This window comes from Salvelinus fontinalis, chromosome 10 (genome assembly GCF_029448725.1).
Source record: "Salvelinus fontinalis isolate EN_2023a chromosome 10, ASM2944872v1, whole genome shotgun sequence".
Lineage (NCBI taxonomy): Eukaryota > Metazoa > Chordata > Actinopteri > Salmoniformes > Salmonidae > Salvelinus > Salvelinus fontinalis.
In genome coordinates this window covers 1,607,980-1,632,104 of record NC_074674.1, presented here as the reverse complement: position 1 = coordinate 1,632,104, position 24,125 = coordinate 1,607,980, and the positions used below count along the sequence as shown (strand labels likewise).

The 24,125-nt window shown below is 44.6% G+C and overlaps 1 protein-coding gene across 3 annotated transcripts in view; it reads left to right on the top strand.

Moving 5' to 3' along the window:
• The window catches only part of LOC129863340 (leucine-rich repeat and calponin homology domain-containing protein 2-like), an 80,699-nt gene that overhangs the window by 21,674 nt on the left and 34,900 nt on the right, over positions 1 to 24,125 (top strand). For 2 of the 3 annotated variants that reach the window (XM_055935244.1, XM_055935243.1), the window contains exons 2-12: positions 7,335 to 7,479; positions 9,083 to 9,209; positions 9,304 to 9,409; positions 11,057 to 11,193; positions 11,551 to 11,681; positions 12,190 to 12,277; positions 12,466 to 12,562; positions 12,687 to 12,781; positions 13,444 to 13,511; positions 13,830 to 13,934; positions 20,977 to 21,045. In XM_055935244.1, coding sequence (XP_055791219.1) covers positions 7,335 to 7,479; positions 9,083 to 9,209; positions 9,304 to 9,409; positions 11,057 to 11,193; positions 11,551 to 11,681; positions 12,190 to 12,277; positions 12,466 to 12,562; positions 12,687 to 12,781; positions 13,444 to 13,511; positions 13,830 to 13,934; positions 20,977 to 21,045 — 1,168 coding nt within the window. The remainder of the gene's footprint in view (positions 1 to 7,334; positions 7,480 to 9,082; positions 9,210 to 9,303; positions 9,410 to 11,056; positions 11,194 to 11,550; positions 11,682 to 12,189; positions 12,278 to 12,465; positions 12,563 to 12,686; positions 12,782 to 13,443; positions 13,512 to 13,829; positions 13,935 to 20,976; positions 21,046 to 24,125) is intronic. The other variant, XM_055935245.1, reaches the window with a different exon arrangement.

Here is a 24,125-nt window from a genome sequence, read left to right as displayed (position 1 = left end):
GGTGAAGGGTACCAAAACATTTCTGCAGCATTGAAGGTCGCCAAGAACATAGTGGCCTCCATCATTCTTAAACGGAAGAAGTTTGAAACCACCAAGTCTCTTCCTAGAGCTGGCCACCCGGCCAAACTTAGCAATCAGGGGAGAAGGGCCTTGGTCAGGGAGGTGACCAAGAACCCAATGGTCACTCTGACAGAGCTCCAGAGTTCCTCTGTGAAGATGAGAGAACCTTCCAGAAGGACAACCGTCTCTGCAGCACTCAACCAATCAAGCCTTTATGGTAGAGTGGCCAGACGGAAACCAATCCTCAGTAAAAGGCACATGACAGCCCGCTTGGAGTTTGCCAGAAGGCACCTAAAGGACTCTCACACTATGAGAAACAAGATTGTTCCTGTTCCTGGGCCGTCATTGAAAATAAGAATTTGTTCTTATCTGACTTGACTAGTTAAATAAATGTAAAATAAAAATAAATAAATTGAACTCTTTGACCTGAATGCCAAGTTTCACATCTGGAGGAAACCTGGCACGATCCCTACGGTGACGCATGGTGGTGGCAGCATCATGCTGTGGGGATGTTTTTCAGCGGCAGGAACTGGGAGACTAGCCAGGATCGAAGGAAAGATGAACAGAGCAAAGTACACAGAGATCCTTGATAAAAACCTGCTCCAGAGCGCTCAGAACTTCAGACTGGGGCGATATTCACCTTCCAACAGGACAACAACCCTAAGCACACAGCCAAGACAACGAAGGAGTAGCTTCGGGACAGGTCTCTGAATGTCCTTGAGTGGCCCAGCCAGAGCCCAGACTTGAACCCAATCAAACATCTCATGGAGAGACCTGAAAATAGCTGTGCAGCAAAGCTCCCCATTCAACCTGACAGAGCTTGAGATGATCTGCAGAGAAGAATGGGATAAACTCCCCAAATACAGTGTGCCAAACTTGTACCGTTATACCCAAGAAGACTCGAGGCTGTAAACGCTGCCAAAGGTGCTTCAACAAAGTACTGAGTAAAGGGTCTGAATACTAATGTAAATGTGATATTTCAGTTTTTTTCTATTTTTATAAATTTGCAAAAATTTCTAAAAACCTGTTTTTGCCTTGTCATTATGGGGTATTGTGTGTGTAGATTGATGAGGGGGAGAAAACTATTGAATCAATTTTTGAATAAGGCTGTAACAAAATGTGTAAAAAGTCAAGGGGTCTAAATACTTTCCGAGTCCACTGTATATTTGAATAAGTGCAGGTAAATTTCACGAGGACCCATCTCACTGGAATGTAGATTGTGTTCCCTGTGCTACAGAGTCTTTGATGCAGTGTGCATGTTGACATCTGCTCTGAGTAGGGTTATGACATTTGGCCAGCCAAAATGACCACGGTCTCCGTAATACGTACAAATATTTTTTTTTAGACACACCTTTTCTCCTCTCCTTCGCTCCTGACTGCATGTGCTGCCATAGAAATATAATGCTAGAAATTAGAATGAATTATATTTCTGTGTGCTGCTGCGGCATTGTGGGGGCCGTTGCCTAGGCAACCGAAGACTCGTTCCGCTAGTTTCTTGTTTCAGCAAGCAGCAACAGTTTCGTCATGTTGTTAAGAACCCATGTTACAGCGGAAACGGACTCAACTGCACGAATGCCTGGCTGTCCCGTCATCAGTCAGCTGTCTGGAAAAAAAAATATATCCTGTATTTTTAAACGGTTAAGACTGTTATTTTATTTCATGACAGTCTTCATCCATAACCGTCGGTTATACGGTAATTGTGCCAGCCCTAACTCTGACGAGGTTATTGGAGTTTTTGTCACATTTCATTAGTTGTGTGATGGAGCAATGATGTATCCATCTTCCCGCCTCAGAACTCTGCCTCAGGAACGGAGTTAAACACAAACACTTCTTTATGGAAATGTCTCCCACACAGTAAATGCTGCAATTTATAACAGGCTTACTCAGAGATGGCCCCCTTATGTTCATCCACAACAGCTCTTTCTCTCTGAACAGAGCTACAATGTGTGTGATAAACAGTGGGGTCTGACTAGCATTGATGTTTGCTGTGATCCCACGTTGCCTTTGATGTCTTGTCTCTGCCATGTGAGATCTGACTGGATGGTAGCCCCAGGTTCCTATTATCATTTGCCTGACTGGTAATTCCCAGAAAACCTGAAAGAAAGGAATACGTCTCTCATGAGTGGAGGAGATGCAATTGGAATTCATCCTGGTTGGGCTTTTACAGGTTAAGGATGTACAGAATGACAAGAAAATATCTGGATTGAGCTTGTTTAAATGCAAGGATCCATTGGGCATCTTTATGCAGTCTTGGCTTTGAGATTAGTGATGAGAGAAAAACAAGACCATAATATCAAGTTGTCTGCCAAGGCCTGCGAGTGGCCTAGAGATAAAGCTTTAGTCCTGCCGTCTCTGCTCTCTAATTAAATAGCCAGCATTGTTTTGGCAGACAACACCCTCCTACTCACCATGCTGAACACTCACTCCTACATACAGACACAGGGCTGAGACCAGTTTGTTAGATTGCTCAGGAACCAACTCCCTCTGTGTTTGAGGAGCCGACCTTTGTTTTAGTTTCATTTAGAAATCAGTTGTATCAGCACAACCTCCTTCCCTCCTCTGCATGCACTACTGAAGCAAACACAGACACGCATATCAAGGCATATACACACGTCCCCTCATGTGAGCGTCTTGCAGATTCAGTAGCTTGCCGCTCCCCTCCTCTCTGCGTGTGGTTGCCATGGTATCGGTAGCCAGGGCCTTCACAGTTCCTTCACGAGCACTGCAGAACTCTCCTTCACAGAGTGAGGGACACATATGCAGAGCCTAGACTACTCATGTATGGGATCAGACACTGATAGGCCTCTTACATTACAGTTACATTCACAGGAAGATACTGTATGTAGACGTTGTTAGAATAGACAGAATGTGCAGAGAACAGAGCTATAGTGATCATTCCACATTGTGCATGAACCATGTGACGGAATAGCAGTTGTTTGTAACGCACAGTGAGGTTGTGGTAGAATAGTGTGTGAGGAATTGAGGAGGTGGTAAACTAGAGTAGGCAGCTTGTTGTGAATGGAGAGTGGTGCAGTAGGTAGGTACAGTAGCTGTATTGAAGACCGTGTCATTTGTGAATGGAGGAGCTGCAGTGAGTCTGTTCCAGGGGATGGAGGAGGAGGCTCCTCCTCCAGACATCATCTTATTCATTGGTTCCCCCGAGAGGCAGTGGTGGCTGGGGATGGAGCTGAGGCTGGAGCTGAGGCTGAGGAGGGGTACAGTACAATGTGCCAGGCACTCCACTCACCATCACATCAATTATTGGACAGAGGGATTTGCCTACTGCATCACAACCATACAATCTTATCTGAAAGGGGCAGTGACGTGATCTTCACGGCTGTCTCTCTCGCTTCTCTTTTCTCCACCTCTCTTCATCAGTCATTCTTCTCATTACGCACCGTTTCATGACCCATGAAATGAGTAAGCCCTGTGAGTCTAGTTAATTCAGCAAAATATTACTGTGAACGAGGGCAACATAATTATGCTCTCTTTACACCAGGGGTTCTCAAAGTGGGGTCAGCGGTACTGCAGGTGGTCCGCAGCCAGATCTATAAAAAAATATATATATACAGTTGAAGTTGGAAGTTTACATACACTTAGGTTGCAGTCATTAAAACTCGTTTTTCAACCACTCCACAAATGTCTTGTTAACAAAATATAGTTTTGACAAGTAGGTTAGGACATGTACTTTGTGCATGACACAAGTAATTTTTCCAACAATTGTTTACAGACAAATTATTTCACTTATAATTCACTGTATCACAATTCCAGTGGGTCAGAAGTTTACATACACTAAGTTGACTGGAAAATTCCAGAAAATTATGGCATGGCTTTAGAAGCTTCTGATGTGCTAATTGACATAATTTGAGTCAATTGGAGGTGTACCTGTGGATGTATTTCAAGGCCTACCTTCAAACTCAGTGCCTCTTTGCTTGACATGATGGGAAAATCCAAAGAAATCAGCCAAGACCTCAGAAAAAGGTCATCCTTGGGAGCGATTTCCAAACGCCTGAAGGTACCATGTTCATCTGTACAAACAATAGTACGCAAGTATAAACACCATGGGACCACGCAGCCGTCATTCCACTCAGGAAGGAGACGTGTTCTGTCTCCTAGAGATTAATGTACTTTGGTGTGAAAAGTGCAAATCAATACCAGAACAACAGCAAAGGACCTTGTGAAGATGCTGGAGAAAACAGGTACAAAAGTATCTATATCCACAGTAAAACGAGTCCTATATCGACATAAACTGAAAGGCCCCTCAGCAAGGAAGAAGCCAGTGCTCCAAAACAGCCATAAAAAAGCCAGACTACGGTTTGCAACTGCACATGGGGACAAAGATCGTAGTTTTTGGAGAGATGTCCTCTGGTCTAATGAAACAAAAATAGAACTGTTTGGCCAAAATGACCATCGTTATGTTTGGAGGAAAAAGGGGGATGCTTGCAAGCCGAAGAACACCATCCCAACCGTGAAGCACGGGGGTGGCAGCATCATGTTGTGAGGTTGCTTTGCTGCAGGAGGGACTGCTGCTCTTCACAAAATAGATGGCATCATGAGGTAGGAAAATTATGTGGATATATTGAAGCAACATCTCAAGACATCAGTCAGGAAGTTAAAGCTTCCAAATCGACAATGACCCCAAGCATACTTCCAAAGTTGTGGCAAAATGGCTTAAGGACAACAAAGTCAAGGTATTGGAGTGGCCATCACAAAGCCCTAACCTCAATCCTATAGAAAATATGTGGGCAGAACTGAAAAGGCGTGTGCGAGTAAGGAGGCCTACAAACCTGACTCAGTCACACCAGCTCTGTCAGGAGCAATGGGCCAAAATTCCCCCAACGTATTGTGGGAAGCTTGTGGAAGGCTACCCGAAACGTTCAACCCAAGTTAAACAATTTAAAGGCAATGCTACCAAATACTAATTGAGTGTATATAGTAATGCTGGAGGTCATTTTGCAAGGCTCTGGCAGTGCACCTCCTTGCACAAAGGCGGAGGTAGCGGTCCTGCTGCTGGGTTGTTGCCCTCCTACGGCCTCCTCCACGTCTCCTGATGTACTGGCCTGTCTCCTGGTAGCGCCTCCATGCTCTGGACACTACGCTGACAGACACAGCAAACCTTCTTGCCACAGCTCGCATTGATGTGCCATCCTGGATGAGCTGCACTACCTGAGCCACTTGTGTGGGTTGTAGACTCCGTCTCATGCTACCACTAGAGTGAGAGCACCGCCAGCATTCAAAAGTGACCAAAACATCAGCCAGGAAGCATAGGAACTGAGAAGTGGTCTGTGGTCACCACCTGCAGAATCACTCCTTTATTGAGGGTGTCTTGCTAATTGCCTTTAATTTCCACCTTTTGTCTATTCCATTTGCACAACAGCATGTGAAATTTATTGTCAATCAGTGTTGCTTCCTAAGTGGACAGTTTGATTTCACAGAAGTGTGATTGACTTGGAGTTATATTGTGTTGTTTAAGTGTTCCCTTTATTTTTTTGAGCAGTGTACATTTCTGACTCACTGGGAATGTGATGAAAGAAATAAAAGCTGAAAGAAATAATTCTCTCAACTATTATTTTGACATTTCACATTCTTAAAATAAAGCGGTGATCCTAACTGACCTAAAACAGGGAATTTTTACTAGGATTAAATGTCAGGAATTGTGAAAAACTAAGGTTAAATGTATTTGGCTAAGGTGTATGCAAACTTACGACTTCAACTGTGTGTATATATATATATATATATATATATATTTTTTTTTTTATAATATATATATATATATATATATATATATATATATATATATATATATATATATATATAGTACCAGTCAAAAGTTTGGACACACCTACTCATTCAAGGGTTTTTCTTTATTTTTATTATTTTCTACATTGGTGAATTATAGTGAAGACATCAAAACTATGAAATAGCACATATGGAATCATGTATTAACCAAAAAAGTGTTAAACAAATCAAAATATATATTATATTTGACATTCTTCAAAGTAGCCACCCTTTGCCTTAATGACAGCTTTGCGTTCATAGTTTTGATGTCTTCACTATTATTCTACAATGTAGAAAATAGTAAAAATAAAGAAAAACCCTTGAATGAGTAGGTAACTTTAGACTGGTACTGTATATATATTACATTTTACTACCAACAGATGTAACTACTTTTTGCCAAGGGATCCATAGAATACGTTTAAAGTGTGTATTACAATACAATGTAATATTATTAACCTACAATGTATGTTCTTTCCCCGGGCCCGAGGCTTGGTTTGTCTAGCCATGTACTGCAAACGTCATAATAAAACTCCTAGTAGGCTATTTTTATCTCACTCGTGTTGCCTTGTGATTATGAGGGGGTCCCTGATGAATTTGCTCATACAAAAGTGGTCCCCGGCCCCAAAAAGTTTGAGAATCCCTGCCTTAACCTCTCATCTTAGCAGAGTATTACCTGTCATTGAAGTCTATAAGGTATTATAATGTGCCATTCATGATGAGGACTGATCTCTGACTGATTCACTGTCTCCGGTTCACCAACCTGTGGCTAGTAAATCCCTGGCTCTACTTGATGAAAGTATCCACTGCAACAGCGCCACAAATGTCCAGGAAACACCAAAGGACCCAGGTTCATTTTGGTTTGATGCAGAATTTGGGTCAACAGCTTTTACACAGACACAAGCAGAGGAGTTGCCAGACTACTCTAATTGAATCGATATATCGATATGGGAAAGACTGTGACTGGATCTGGAAATGGATATGACTATGTGCTAGAGTCTGTGTGGAATAGAACTGTGTAATTTCAGCTGTCTTTGAGAAACATGCCATGTTCCCATTGATCACTCATTCAGACATATTGACCAGTCAAGACTGCCTGGAATCAATTTACTCTCCCAGAGGATTTCATCCGACCCAACCGATACTCTTAGGCAAAAAGGTGCTATCTAGAATCTAAAAGGGTTCATCGGCTGTCCCCATAGGAGAACCCTTTGAAGAACCCTTTTTGGTTCCAGGTAGAACCCTTTTGGGTTCCATTTGAACCAAAAAGGGTTTTCCTATTGGGTCAGCCTAAGAACCCTTTTTTCTAAGAGTGTATAGCAGCTTCAGGAGAGACTGTTGTTTGGATCTTTTTTACATTACATCCTGATACATACAGTAGCCAACACCTGATCTGTGCTACTTGATAAAGAATTTGACCATACATGTATGACAGTATGTAGTCCCTGTGTACCCATGACCCTCACCTGCTGTCTGTCTCTTGTCTGTCCCTCCCCCAGATCTGTCAAAGAACAGGCTCACAGAGATCCCTCCAGAGGTGTGTCTGTTCGCCCCCCTTGAGTCGCTCAACCTCTACCACAACTGCATCAAATGCATACCTGAAGCCATCATCAACTTGCAGATGTTGACCTATCTAAACATAAGGTCAGTGATGACTCATGGAACACTGTGGCGTGATCTGTTGACCCAATGACCTCATACTGTAACATGATATCAGCATTGTAGTAACCTGGTATAGTTAAGTATTATGGCAGTATTGACTCAAAATCAAATTTTCTTTCCGCTATCCATAGCCCTTTAAATGTCTGCAATATAACCGTGCTCAAAAAAGCCTCAAGTAGCTTACGCCAGGTGCATTCCTGTAATGTTATTCTAAGTGTCTGGAGTCCTCGATCTAAGAAGCATCAAAAGATACTACAACCATGATATCACCAGGCTAGAGGGATTACAAGGGCCTATGTTCACTGTTGTTCTGCTTTATCTAAGTATGGAGTTCTCCTTTCAGGGGATTCACAGGATCAAGTAGCCAGAGCATTTCCTAGACACAGTGGGAGAAATAGGCCTACACTATGTGATGTTGTTTAGAACGGTTCATTTCCTAGACACAGTGGGAGAAATAGGCCTACACTATGTGATGTTGTTTAGAACGGTTCATTTCCTAGACACAGTGGGAGAAATAGGCCTACACTATGTGATGTTGTTTAGAACGGTTCATTTCCTAGACACAGTGGGAGAAATAGGCCTACACTATGTGATGTTGTTTAGAACGGTTCATTTCCTAGACACAGTGGGAGAAATAGGCCTACACTATGTGATGTTGTTTTAAACGGTTCATTTCCTAGACACAGTGGGAGAAATAGGCCTACACTATGTGATGTTGTTTTAAACGGTTCATTTCCTAGACACAGTGGGAGAAATAGGCCTACACTATGTGATGTTGTTTAGAACGGTTCATTTCCTAGACACAGTGGGAGAAATAGGCCTACACTATGTGATGTTGTTTTAAACGGTTCATTTCCTAGACACAGTTAGGCTGCGTTTACACAGGCAACCCCAATTCTGAGCTTTTTTCTAATTATTGGCAAAAGAGCTGATCTGATTGGTCAAAAGACCAATTAGTGGCCTCCCGGGTGGCGCAGTGGTCTAAGGCACTGCATCACAGTGCTAGCTGTGCCACCAGAGACTCTGGGTTCGAGCCCAGGCTCTGTCGCAGCCGGCTGCGATCGGGAGGCCCATGGGGCGGCGCACAATTGTCCCAGCGTCGTCCGGGTTAGGGAGGGTTTGGCCGGCAGGGATATCCTTGTCTCATCATGCACGAGCGACTCCTGTGGCGGGCCGTGCGCAGTGCACGTTGACCAGGTCGCCAGGTGTACAGTGTTTCCTCCGACACATTGGTGCGGCTGGCTTCTGGGTTGGATGCGCGCTGTGCGGCTTGGTTGGGTTGTGTTTCGGAGGATGCATGGCTCTCGACCTTCGTCTCCCCCGAGTCCGTGCGGTAACTACTAACAATTGGATACCACGAAAAAGGGGGTAAAAAATAAATAAAGCCCAATTAGTGGAAAAATAATCTGAATTGGACTGCCTGTGTAAACACAGCCATGGACATCCGTCTTCTCTGTTTCACTAACATTTTGTTAACCCATTGAGGAGACATTCATTGCTTGATCTTTTCCTGATGTCCCCAATGTTATCCTTGCGCACAGGATAAAACTTTCATATTGTACATGTGTATTTTGTGTTTCTATAGCCGGAACCTTCTCTCAACATTGCCAAAATACCTGTTCAACCTCCCTCTCAAAGTGCTGGTGGTGAGCAATAACAAGCTACTGTCTGTCCCAGAGGAGATTGGGAAGGCCAAAGAACTGATGGAACTGGTGAGCACAATCCCAGAGCTCATAAAAAACACTGAAGCTATATTGTTACTGGTGTGTCTGTGTGTGACAGCCTGCTTCCTGTCTTCCCCTGTAGGACATCAGCTGTAATGAGATCCAGGTGCTGCCCCCTCAGGTGGGGAGGCTCCGTTCATTACGGGAACTCAACATCAGGAGGAACTGTCTTCACATGCTGCCTGAGGGTAGGTAGCTGTCTATGTCCTCCCCCCTGATCTGAGGGTAGGTAGCTGTCTACGTCCTCTCCCCTGGTCTGAGGGTAGGTAGCTGTCTATGTCCTCTCCCCTGGTCTGAGGGTAGGTAGCTGTCTACGTCCTCTCACCTGGTCTGAGGGTAGGTAGCTGTCTATGTCCGAGGGTAGGTCTATGTCCTCTCACCTGGTCTGAGGGTAGGTAGCTGTCTATGTCCGAGGGTAGGTCTATGTCCTCTCACCTGGTCTGAGGGTAGGTAGCTGTCTATGTCCGAGGGTAGGTCTATGTCCTCTCACCTGGTCTGAGGGTAGGTAGCTGTCTATGTCCGAGGGTAGGTCTATGTCCTCTCCCCTGGTCTGAGGGTAGGTAGCTGTCTATGTCCTCTCCCCTGGTCTGAGGGTAGGTAGCTGTCTATGTCCGAGGGTAGGTCTATGTCCTCTCACCTGGTCTGAGGGTAGGTAGCTGTCTATGTCCTCTCCCCTGGTCTGAGGGTAGGTAGCTGTCTATGTCCGAGGGTAGGTCTATGTCCTCCCCCCTGATCTGAGGGTAGGTAGCTGTCTACGTCCTCTCCCCTGGTCTGAGGGTAGGTAGCTGTCTATGTCCGAGGGTAGGTCTATGTCCTCTCCCCTGGTCTGAGGGTAGGTAGCTGTCTATGTCCTCTCACCTGGTCTGAGGGTAGGTAGCTGTCTATGTCCTCTCCCCTGGTCTGAGGGTAGGTAGCTGTCTATGTCCTCTCCCTTGGTCTGAGGGTAGGTAGCTGTCTATGTCCTCTCACCTGGTCTGAGGGTAGGTAGCTGTCTACGTCCTCTCACCTGGTCTGAGGGTAGGTAGCTGTCTATGTCCTCTCCCCTGGTCTGAGGGTAGGTAGCTGTCTATGTCCTCTCCCCTGGTCTGAGGGTAGGTAGCTGTCTATGTCCTCCCCCCTGATCTGAGGGTAGGTAGCTGTCTACGTCCTCTCCCCTGGTCTGAGGGTAGGTAGCTGTCTATGTCCGAGGGTAGGTCTATGTCCTCTCACCTGGTCTGAGTGTAGGTAGCTGTCTATGTCCTCTCCCCTGGTCTGAGGGTAGGTAGCTGTCTATGTCCTCTCACCTGGTCTGAGGGTAGGTAGCTGTCTATGTCCTCTCCCCTGGTCTGAGGGTAGGTAGCTGTCTATGTCCTCTCACCTGGTCTGAGGGTAGGTAGCTGTCTATGTCCTCTCCCCTGGTCTGAGGGTAGGTAGCTGTCTATGTCCTCTCCCCTGGTCTGAGGGTAGGTAGCTGTCTACGTCCTCTCACCTGGTCTGAGGGTAGGTAGCTGTCTATGTCCTCTCACCTGGTCTGAGGGTAGGTAGCTGTCTATGTCCTCTCACCTGGTCTGAGGGTAGGTAGCTGTCTATGTCCTCTCCCCTGGTCTGAGGGTAGGTAGCTGTCTATGTCCTCTCCCCTGGTCTGAGGGTAGGTAGCTGTCTATGTCCTCTCACCTGGTCTGAGGGTAGGTAGCTGTCTATGTCCTCTCCCCTGGTCCTCTCCTCTCTCCCTCACCAACCCCTACTCTCTGGACCCTAGAGCAGTGACAGATACCAGCTAGGTCTACCATAATCTCCCTCCTTATTCTATATCCAAACCCATGCCTCTTGTGCTTTCTTTCTTTGTCTTTCCCCAGAGCTGGCTGACCTGCCACTCATCAGACTGGACTTCTCCTGCAATAAGATCACAGAGATCCCTCCTGTCTACAGGAGACTCAGGCAGCTGCAGCACATCATCCTCGACAACAACCCTATGCAGTCCCCACCTGCACAGGTATGTGTGAGTGAGAGTGTGAGAGTGTGGCAACATCTGTGGTAGTTTATGCTGTAAATGACATTTTGGCACTGCATGGGATTATCCACAGCCATCTCGATGTGTATCAGGTATGGGGTGCCGACGAGTTAACACAGGTTAACCTCAGCTCGGCATCATGCCCAGAAACAACCTCCCCTAGCTGTGACAGTTTTCATGATATACCAGGATATACCCATAATGGTCTCTGAGGAACAGTTGCACCATCTAGTGGGCAGCTGTCCCCTCATGATTTAATTTCTGCTTGAATGAACACTTGGGCACTTCATTTCATCACTTGGATATATACTTCATGCACTTTGTATTTGTGTGTTTCAGATCTGCCTGAAGGGCAAGGTGCACATCTTTAAGTACCTGAACATCCAGGCTTGTAGGATGGATAAGAAGCCTGACTCTCTGGACCTCCCTTCTCTGGGCAAACGCTGCCTTCCCCAGCCTCTCACAGACAGGTACACACTCTTATATCATATCATAATTCTATTTATAAACTGGGTGGTTTGAGCCCTGAATGCCAATCGGCTGACAACCAATAACATGGGTATGACAAAACATTTATTTTTACTGCTCTAATTATGTTGGTAACCAGTTTATAATAGCAATAAGGCACCTCTGTGGTATATGGCCAATATACCACGGCTCAGGGCTGTGTCCAGGCACTCTGCATTGCTTCGTGGCTAAGAACATCCCTTAGCCGTGGTATATTGGTCATATACCATACCCCCTCTGGCCTTATTGCTTAAGTATACTACAGACAAGACGATTGACCATATACATCATGAATGACATGAATATGCAGTATGTGCCATGAAACTGTAATGACAACTGGTATGACATTTTTGAAGATTAATGACACAGGACTTGACATATTTTGAAGTGCTTACGAAATTGTCATGAATGTGTCTGAATCAAAACTGTCTGACTGTTTATTACTGACTATCCCTTCATATGTCTCTGCAGCATGGAGGATTTTTACCCCAGTAAGAACCATGCTCCTGACTCTGGTATCGGCAGTGACAACGGGGATAAAAGACTGTCTGCGACAGAGGTCAGAGTTCACCCACTGTAGTCAGGCTGAACTGAGGCCTAGATTGTACTGAGGACTGTTGTGCGTTCAACCATGGCTCGTTGATCCTGACACTTTGCAGTTCTTCTGCAGACATGTTCAGTAGACCTGAACTCTATGCTTTATGCTCACTTTAACACTGAGCTTCCTCCTCTTCCTTCTCCCTCTAGCCCTCTGACGATGATACCATCAGCCTGCACTCTCAGGTCTCAGAGACGGCTCGCGCCGACGCCCTCTCTCTCCTCTCCAAGATGGACTCAGGCAAAGGTAAGACCTGTTTGGATGCAGTGGATTTGACTGTTTGAAAAAAAAACGGTGTTTAAGCAATAATGGGCTCAACTGGCAACAAGCACATTAGTCTGAGGTTCAACCTGGTGTGTTGTTCCCGTAGATCAGGTCCCCTTTGACTTCATCGAGCCCAACGCAGAGGAAGATGCTGCCCTGTCAGACGGGCAGCAGAGTGGACCCTACATCTCATGTATAAAGGTACGTTCCCAGGGATCCATAGAGAGCTGTATGACCACTACAGTACACCATTAACTACACTAGTCCTCCACTGTTGAGCTATCCCTGGGTGAGCTAGTGTGTCCAATTAGTGCCTGTTCTTTTCCACTGTTAGCTCTGAAGAATGGGAGGATTTGGTACAAGCTTGGTCAGGGCTTTAAACTAATCTTATCTTTCATTGAGTCAAAAGCTTGAAAGGCATCAGGTGTGGAATCTCAAATGCCATAAACTTGATTGAATAAAGCCAACAGATTGTCTCGTTAGGTCTTTTTTTGGGTGGAAACCTGTGGAATCAGCCATAGCACACAGCTTGAAGTTCAAATGAAATGTGTTGTGATTGAACTTGGATAAGAGTGTGGGGATTTTACTTTTACATATCTGTTTATGGGCTCCTGAGTGTCGCAGCGGTCTAAGGCACTGCATCTCAGTGCTAGAGGCGTCACTACAGACCCTGGTTAGAGTCCAGGCTGTATCACAACCGGCTGTGATTGGGAGTCACATAGGGCGGCGGCCCAGCATCGTCCGGGTTAGGGTTTGGTTGGGGTAGGCCGTAATTGTAAATAAGAATTTGTTCTTAACTGACTTGCCTGGTTAAATAAAAATAACATGATTTTATTGAGTTTACTTTTTGTTCTGTGTGTCAGGAATTGGAGAAGGTTCTTAACAAGTCACACCAAAGCAAAGATAAGGAGAACTGGAAAGAGGAGTCTGGGTAAGTCTTCACTACACTTGAAATTCACCTTTTAACTTCTATAAGTTTAAACTGAAATCATATTGATCTATCTATCTCCTTAAATAATTAATTTACAACACTAGTTAATGTACTGTAGTTGATAATTAGTAGCTGTAGATGATAGCAGAAGTGACATAATATAATAACAGGCCCAGACAGTATACATCCTGAGAAGGTTATGTCGTTGGATAGCTGACACTATAGTAGGGTCACACACTGAGTTAATGCTATTATAGGGATTGTAGTTGGCATAGGTTTTGGCTTCAAACTGAATTGTCATGTCCCTGTTTCCTGCAGCTCTGAAAAAGATCAGCTAGTTGAGGAGGATGAGGATGAGCTGAAGGAAGTGCTGGATCTGAGGAAGATTGCTGTCCAGCTCCTGCAGCAGGAGCAACAGAACAGGTAAGAGGCTGAGCTCTGACCCCTGCCATGGCCACTCCTCCACTCCTCACCTCACCCTGAGCTCTACCCTGCCCTAGCCCCATACTGTATCTCTCTTGCATCCAGACTGAGGAGAAATCAGCACACAATGCATCCCTGACCAACTTTTCAGACAGATCTGAACACAATCAGACCACAAAGTGACTTTTGTGTGTCTAGACCCGTGTTTTCAATGCAAGCTTCGTATTCTGATAGTCTCATGTAAGTGTCAAGTGTAGACAAAGTCTGTCCTCCACACCACTGCTTAGCTCTGCCCTGCCCCTAGCCCCATATCTCTATGTCCTCCACACCACTGCTTAGCTCTGCCCCTAGCCCCATATCTCTATGTCCTCCACAGCACTGCTTAGCTCTGCCCTGCCCCTAGCCCCATATCTCTATGTCCTCCACACCACTGCCTAGCTCTGCCCCTAGCCCCATATCTCTATGTCCTCCACACCACTGCCTAGCCCTGCCCCTAGCCCCATATCTCTATGTCCTCCACACCACTGCTTAGCTCTGCCCTGCCCCTAGCCCCATATCTCTATGTCCTCCACACCACTGCTTAGCTCTGCCCCTAGCCCCATATCTCTATGTCCTCCACACCACTGCTTAGCTCTGCCCCTAGCCCCATATCTCTATGTCCTCCACAGCACTGCTTAGCTCTGCCCTGCCCCTATCCCCATATCTCTATGTCCTCCACACCACTGCCTAGCTCTGCCCCTAGCCCCATATCTCTATGTCCTCCACACCACTGCCTAGCTCTGCCCCTAGCCCCATATCTCTATGTCCTCCACACCACTGCCTAGCTCTGCCCCTAGCCCCATATCTATATGTCCTCCACACCACTGCCTAGCTCTGCCCCTAGCACCATATCTCTATGTCCTCCACACCACTGCTTAGCTCTGCCCTGCCCCTAGCCCCATATCTCTATGTCCTCCACACCACTGCTTAGCTCTGCCCCTAACCCCATATCTATATGTCCTCCACACCACTGCTTAACTCTGCCCTGCCCCTAGCCCCATATGTCTATGTCCTCCACACCACTGCTTAGCTCTGCCCTGCCCCTAGCTCCATATCTATATGTCCTTCACACCACTGCTTAGCTCTGCCCTGCCCCTAGCCCCATATCTCTATGTCCTCCACACCACTGCCTAGCTCTGCCCCTAGCACCATATCTCTATGTCCTCCACACCACTGCCTAGCTCTGCCCCTAGCACCATATCTCTATGTCCTCCACACCACTGCTTAGCTCTGCCCTGCCCCTAGCCCCATATCTCTATGTCCTCCACACCACTGCTTAGCTCTGCCCCTAGCCCCATATCTCTATGTCCTCCACAGCACTGCTGAGCTCAGCTTCCCCATTCCATCTCTGCTCCCTCTCCCTACCCTTGACCTCTCTTCACTGCAAGGGCAGGAAGGTCCTGGGATGTTCTTGGTGGAGAGAGTTGGGAAGGGGAGGGACTTTTCTTTTCAGTTTCCCAGAATGTTGGGCAGTGACAATAAGGACTTGATTTATAACCCCTGACAGTTATGGGTTTCTGACTAATTATTAGGCTTCTAACCACAGTTATTAAAGTGCATTTGGAAGTTTCCCAATTTTTTTTACGTTACAGCCATATTCTAAAATTGATTAAATTATAGTTTTTTTCCCGAATCAATCTACACACAATACCCCATAATGACAAAGCAAAAACAGAAATACCTTATTTACATAAGTATTCAAACCCTTTGCTATTAGACTCAAAATGGAGCTCAGGTGTATCCTGTTTCCATTGGTCATCCTTGCGATGTTTCTACAACTTGATTGGAGTCCACCTGTGGTAAATTCAATAGATTGGACATGATTTGAAAGGCACACATCTGTCTATTTGAGGTCCCACAGTTGACAGTGCATGTCAGAGCAAAAACCAAGCCATGAGGTCGAAGGAATTATCCGTAGAGCTCCGAGACAGGATTGTGTCAAGGCTCAGATCTGGTGAAGGGTACCAAAACATTTCTGCAGCATTGAAGGTCCCCCAGAACACAGTCGCCTCCAACATTCTTAAAGCGAAGAAGTTTGAAACCACCAAGACTATTCCTAGAGCTGGCCACCCGGCCAAACTTAGCAATCGGGGGAGAAGGGCCATGGTCAGCGAGGTCACCAAGAACCCGATGATCACTCTGACAGAGCTCCAGAGTTTCTCTGTGGAGATGGGAGAACCTTCCAGAAGGACAACCATCTCTGCAGCACTCCACCGATCAGGCATTTATGGTAGAGTTGCCATACAGAAGCCACTCCTCAGTAAAAGGCACATGACAGCCCGCTTGGAGTTTTCCAGAAGGCACCTAAAGGACTCTCAGACCATGAGAAACAAGATTCTCTGGTCTGAAGAAACCAAGATTGAACTCTTGGCCTGAATACCAAGCGTCACGTCTGGAGGAAACCTGACACAATCCCTGTGTAACGGATGTGAAATGGCTAGCTAGTTAGCAGGTACGCGCTAATAGCATTTCAATCGGTTACGTCACTTGCTCCGAGACCTGAAGTAGGGTTTCCCCTTGCTCTGCAAGGGCCGCGGCTTTGTGGAGCGATGGGTAACGACGCTTCGTGGGCGACTGTTGTTGATGTGTGCAGAGGGTCCCTGGTTCGCGCCCGTGTCGGTGCGAGTGGATGGTCTAAAGTTATACTGTTACATTGATGTTGTTGACCCGGATCACTGGTTGCTGCGGAAAAGGAGGAGGTTGAAAGGGGGGTGAGTGTAACGGATGTGAAATGGCTAGCTAGTTAGCGGGTACGCGCTAATAGCATTTCAATCGGTTACGTCACTTGCTCTGAGACCTGAAGTAGGGTTTCCCCTTGCTCTGCAAGGGCCGCGGCCTTTGTGGAGTGATGGGTAACGATGCTTCGTGGGCGACCGTTGTTGATGTGTGCAGAGGGTCCCTGGTTCGCGCCCGTGTCGGGGCGAGGGGACGGTTTAAAGATATACTGTTACACCTGCAGTGCGGATGTTTTTCAGTGGCAGGGACTGGGAGACTAGTCGGGATCGAGGGACAGATGAACGGAGCAAAGTACAGAGAGATCCTTGATGAAAACTTGCTCAGGACCTCAGACTGCAGTGAAGGTTTACCTTCCAACAGGACAACGACCCTAAACACACAGCCAAGACAACGCAGGAGTGGCTTCGGGACATGTCTCTGAATGTCCTTGAGTGGCCCAGCCAGAGCCCGGACTCAAACCCGATTTAACATCTATGGAGAGACCTGAAAATATCTGTGCAGAGACGCTCCCCATCCAACCTGACAGAGCTTGAGATGATCTGCAGAGAAGAATGGGATGAACTCCCCAAATACCAGGGATGCAAACTAGTCACCTTTCAGCGAAATTCGCTGTTTTGAATCCAAAATAGGTGATCTACGTGATTCGTGTAGATCCGATGTGAAAAGTTTGGGGGTGGGGGGGGCTTTGGATCAATACTGGCGGTATCCAAGGCTCAGCCAATCGTTCACATAACAACAGAATGCAGCACGCGACTGAAGAGACAACCAATTTGCTAGTTATAGCATCAGCGCACGCTCTACAAAGACAGCAGGAGAGTGGAAAGACAGTTTGCCAGTTACAGCAGCGCGTCCCCTGAAAGATAACAAAGAGGTAGGTGAGAAGGCTGACCACGGAGACGGGGACGAGAAGGTGATGACGCGTACTTAATGAGCTGTAACCTATAAACAACTGGCATTTGGAAAGTTTGAGGTGAGGGGGAAAGTGTGGTGGAACAAGTATTGTAAGCATTGTTAAGTATCTTGCTAGCTGGATTGAATTCTCCGTTAGCTAGCCAGAGAAATGTTGAGCAACGTTAGTCAACATAACGGATCAAATAATTGAGTTCATGGTGTGAAAGTTAGCTGGCTAATAAAGTCAGACAGCTACAACATCAGATGTGCTAACGTTAGTAGCGTTAACCTAACCACTTCGCTATAGTATTTACTGGTGTACGACTCCTTGCCGTTCCTCAAGTTATAACGCATTACGTTAGTTGTTTACTGGACCCTGGCAATCTGTGTGAAATGTTAACTAGCTAACGAATTAACTGATGTTTTCCCTCTAAAGTCTGTGGTTAATTTTCAGAATGAGAGAATAAGGTGAAAATGAGGCGTTGCTTGTTAAGTATTGTAGCGACCCACACAGACAGCTGTGTGTTAGGCAATTAGTTGGTTGTGTTGTGCTTACCAGTACCCAGTGTTCGCGGTGTCCGACATGCCAACCAACCTGCTATCTGCCAATCATGGGAATGCCTGGAATGTTCTGATGCCGGGCATCCTGGTGGTTGGCGGAGTGGCGATGGAGCATTGGAAGTTAAGACCAGGTTTAGCCATTGTTCTTTCTCTTACGTGGGCTTCACAAGAGAAGGTCGCGGTTGGTTTGTGGAGTATCCTTCTTTATTTGGCGTGGGCTACGGCCAAACAGTAGCCTGTGTGAAGTTGGGTTAATAAACCGTCCATTTGTAAACTCAAGCCTCTGTCTGGACAATTGTTCCTTTATGATCTAGTCAGGTCATTACACTATTAAGCAAGTGGATACAGGGATGAATTGGAGCTGGAGCTGGGCCTGGTTTAAGCTGGATGTCACCTTAGAGGTGAAAGGAACACCACACACTTCCCTCTTTCTAACTTTTTTAATACAGTGGATATAAAAAGGGGTATGCCAGGTGTACTCTCTGCCTGAAAGTGATCAATTATGCCAACAAAGGGTATCATGCTCTGCTGGCACATTGAAGAACCGATGTCCACAGGCAGAAAGTGTAAAATGTAATAATGTGCCGTGTAGCCCAAAGATACTGCTTTTGTTGTGTTGAATTTGACAGTAACACTTGTGTGTGAGTGAGGGGGAATATTACATGTTTTATTCGGTGAATGTTATTTTTGCACACATGTAGCCTTGTGCGCTTGATCTATGTCTACGATAGTGGCCACTATAATAGAGCAAAAATAGAATTCCATTCTATTTCTACTTTAAGATGTTTTTTCCCAAGTGCAATATTTGGATGTGTGTGGTCACAAACGTTCTATTATAAAGGCTGTCATGGCTTACTGCAATATTAGTGTATTGTTTTTTTCTAAAGACTTGAGTGTCATTTGCAATAATGTCTAGGCAACAAATAACATTGGATTGCTTTATTTTCATTTTTTAGCTGCGAGTTAGCTTAAACACTTTATTTACACACAGAGACTGATCATGTAGATCATATTCTTTGTTTAATTAGTTAAAACCTGCATTTCCCCCTAGCAGGGATTTTTTGCATGTTTACGTGCAAAAAAAGTGTCACCTTTTTGGGCCCTCACCAGTTTGCATCCCTGAAATACAAGTGTGCCAAGCTTGTAGCGTCATACCCAAGAAGACTCGAGGCTGTAATCACTGCTAAAGGTGCTTCAACAAAGTACAGAGTAATTGGTCTGAATACTTATGTAAATGTCATATTTCAGTTTTTAATATGTAATGAATCTTCAAAAATGTTTTTAAAAACTTTATTGGTTATTGTGTGTAGATTGATAAGGGGGGAAATGATTTAATTCATTTTAGAATAAGGCTGTAACGTAACAAAATGTGTAAAAAGTCAAGGGGTCTGAATACTTTCCGAATGCATTGTATACTGAACAAAAATATAAATGCAACATGTAAAGTGTTGGTCCCATGAGGGAGCGTGCAATTGGCATGCTGACTGCAGGAATGTCCACCGGAGCTGTTGCCAGAGAACTGAATGTACATTTTTCTACCATAAGCCGCCTCCAATGTAATTTTAAGGAATTTGGCAGTACGTCCAACCGGCGTCACAACCGCAGACCACATGTATACATGTATGGTCTTGACCAGACTGCAGTGCGGCTTCAGTGGGCAAATGCTCACCTTCAATTGTCACTGGCATGTTGGAGATGTGTGCTCTTGACTGCTGAATCCCGGTTTCAACTGTACCGGGCAGATGGCGTTGTGTGGGCGAGCGGTTTGCTGATGTCAGTGTTTTGAACAGAGTGCCCCATGGTGGTGGTGGGGTTATGGTATGGTCAGGCATAAGCTACGGACAACGAACGCAATTGCATTTTATCGATGGCAATTTGAATGCACAGAGATACCGTGATGAGATCCTGAGGCCCATAGTCGTGCCATTCATCTGCCGCCATCAACTCATGCTTCAGCATGATAATACACAGCCCCATGTCATAAGGATCTGTACACAATTCCTGGATGCTAAAAATGTCCCAGTTCTTCCATGGCCTGCATACTCACTAGACATGTCACCCATTGAGCATGTTTGGGGTGCTCTGGATTGATTGTTTACGACATCGTGTTCCAGTCCCCGTCAATATCCAACAACTTCGCACAGCCATTGAAGAGAAGTGGGACAACATTCCACAGGCCACAATCAACAGCCTGATCAACTCTATGCAAAGGAGATGTGCTGCATAAGGCAAATGGTGGTCATACCAGATACTGACAGGTTTTTCTGATCAACGGCCTACTTTTTTAAAGATATCTGTGACCATCGAATGCATATCTGTATTCCCAGTCATGTGAAATCCATAGATTATGGCCTAATGAATTAATTTCAGTTGACTGATTTCCTTAAATTAACTGTAACTTGGTAAAATCTTTGAAATTGTTTAATGTTGCATTTTATATTTTTGTTCAGTGTAGCTTACCTACAATCAATAGTCAGTGAGAGCCAGCCATAGCTGTTGTAGACAGCAGGTGATATGTGAAGAGTACATGTTATCATTTATTTTTAATTGGGTTATTCTATATTCTCTGCATTTTGTCCATTGTATAGGCAGACCTTAGGTCCTTTCCAGACATTTTACTGCTCCTTTCTCTCCTGAAGTTACTCCATCACCACGCTCTAACTATTTCTCTTCTCGCTCTGCATTTAACAACCCTCCCTGCCATTTGTTCCCCTATTCTCTCCTCTTCTTCCCTCCCTGCTTCATCCATCTCCTGCTCCCCAACCTCGCCACTTCCTTGGACCTGATTGATGCACACATGATGTGTGGCTACTAGACGACGGTCCTTAATTTGTAGAGCAGAGAGTCTAATTCATCGAAGGAGGGTTGCCGGCCGAGCACACAGGTAGAGAGAGATATACAGTACCAGTCAAAAGTTTGGACACACCTACTCATTCAAGGGTTTTTCTTTATTTTTTTTTACTATGTTCTACATTATAGAATAATAGTGAAGACATCAAAACTATGAAAAAACACATGGAATCATGTAGTAACCAAAAAGGTGTTAAACAAATCAAACGATATTTTATATTTGAGATTCTGCAAAGTAGCTACCCTTTGCCTTGATGACAGCTTTGCACACTCTTGGCATTATCTCAACCAGCTTCACCTGGAATGCTTTTTCCTGAAGGAGTTCCTACATATCCTGAGCACTTGTTGGCTGCTTTTCCTTCACTCTGCAGTCCAACTCATACCAAACCATCTCAATTGGGTTGAGTTCAGGTGATTGTGGAGGACAGGTCATCTGATGTAGCACTCCATCACTCTCCTTCTTGGTTAAATAGCCCTTACACAGCCTGGAGGTGTGTTGGGTCATTGTTCTGTTGAAAAACAAATAATAGTCCCACTAAGTTCAAAACAGATGGGATGGCATATCGCTGCAGGATGCTGTGGTAGCCATGCTGGTTAAGTGTGCCTTGAATTCTAAATAAATCACTGACAGTGTCACCAGCAAAGCACCCCCACACCCCCACACCTCCACCTCCATTCTTAATGGTGGGAACCACACATGCAGAGATCATCAGTTGACCTACGCTGCATCTCTCAAAGACATGGCGGTTGGTTTTGGACTCATCAGAACAAAGGACAGATTTCCACTGGTCTAATGTCTATTGCTTGTGTTTCTTGACCCAAGCAAGTCTCTTCTTATTGGTGTCCTTCAGTAGTGGTTTCTTTGCAGCAATTCGACCATGACGGCCTGATTCACGCAGTCTCCTATAAACAGTTGATGTTGATGTGTTTGTTACTTGAACTCTGTGAAGCATTTATTTGGGCTGCAATTTCCGAGGCTGGTAACTCTAATGAACTTATCCTCTGCAGCAGAGGTAACTCTGGGTCTTCCTTTCCTCTGGCGGTCCTCATGAGAACCAGTTTCATCATAGCGCTTCATGGTTTTTGTGACTGCTCTTGAAGAAACTTTCAAAGTTCTTGAAATGTTCCGCATTGACTGACTTTCATGTCTTAAAGTAATGATAGACTGTCTTTTCTCTTTGCTTATTTGAGCTGTTTTTGCCATAATATGGACTTGGTCTTTTACCAAATAGGGCTATCTTCTATATACCACCCCTACCTTGTCACAACACAGGAAGAAGGAAATTCCACAAAATAACTTTTAACAACAACCTGTTAATTGAAATTCATTCCAGGTGACTACCTCATGAAGATGGTTGAGAGAATGCCAAGAGTGTGCAAAGCTGTCATCAAGGCAAAGGGTGGCTACTTTGAAGAATGTCACATATAAAATACATTTAGATTTGTTTAACACTTTTTTGGCTACTACATGATTCCATATGTGTTATTTCATAGTTTTGATATCTTCACTATTATTCTACAATGTAGAAAATAGTACAAATAAAGAAAAACCCTTGAATGAGTAGGTGTGTCCACACTTTTGACTGGTACTCTATGTGTGACAGAGTGAGATTTTGAAAGCTAAAGGAGGGGGATGTATGTATGCAAGACTCAGGTGGTGCGTGTTAAATTGTTTTGAAATGTTTCTGTGCCTGAAACGACACATTCTTGTCTTATTTTGAGATGACATGTATGCACACCATTAGAGCAGTGTTTATTAATTATGGTCCTGCAGACACACATTTTAGTTTTTGCCCTAGCACTACACAGCTGAATCAAATGATCACCTCAGTCATGAAGTCAAGTTTTCATGACTTGAACCAGGTGTGTAGTAATAAGGCAAAAACAGGACCAAAATTAAGAAACACTAGAGATATTGCATTAGAGATAATGTTTGTTGATCTCCAGGTCTTAAATCCACCTGAACCCATACCATAACATGACCGTCTGAACACATTGTGCCTGCAAAAAATCCCAGAGAAATTATACTAATCCTTACTTATGAACTGGGTGGTTCGAGTCCTGAATGCTGATTGGCTGACAGTTGTGGTATATCAGACTGTATACCCAGTGGTGTAAAGTACTTAAGTAAAATACTTTAAATGACCTCTTAAGTTGTTTTTTTGAGGTATCTGTACTTTAACTATTTATATTTTTGCAAAATTTTACATTTACTTCACTACATTTCTCATGAAAATTATGTACTTTTTACTCCATACATTTTCCCTGACACCCAAAAGTACCTGTTACATTTTGACAGGAAAATTGTCAAATTCACACACTCATCAAGAGAACATCCCTGGTCATCCCTACTGCCTCTGATCTGGCAGACTCACTAAACACAAATGCTTTGTTTGTAAATTATGTCTGAGTGTTGGAATGTGCCCCTGGCTATCCGTCAATAAACAAAATAAAGAAAATTGTGCCATCTGGTTTGCTAATATAAGGAATTTGAAATGGTTTTACTTTTACTTTTGATACTTAAGTAGATTTTAGCAATTCCATGTACTTTTGATACTAAAGTATATTTTAAACCAAATTCTTTTAGACTTTTACAAGTAGTATTTTACTGGGTGACTCACTTTTACTTGAGTAATTTTCCATTAAGGTATCTTTTAGTTATGACAATTGAGTAAGTATGACAATTGAGTTATTTTTCCACCACTGCGTATACCACGGGTATGACAACATTTATTCAAATCAAATGTTATTAGTCACATGCGCCGAATACAACAGATGTAGACCTTACAGTGAAATGCTTACTTACGAGCCCCTAACCAACAATGCAGTTTAAAAAAAAATATATGGATAAGAATAATAAATAAAAGTAACTAGTAATTAAAGAGCAGCAGTAAAATACCAATAGCGAGACTATATACAGGGGGGTACTGGTACAGAGTCAATGTGCGGGGGCACCGGTTAGTTGAGGTAATATGTACATGTAGGTCGAGTTATCTATGCATAGAGTGACTATGCATAGATGATAACAACAGAGAGTAGCAGCGGTGTAAAAGAGGGGGGCAATGCAATTAGTCTGGGTAGCCATTTGATTAGGTGTTCAGGAGTCTTATGGCT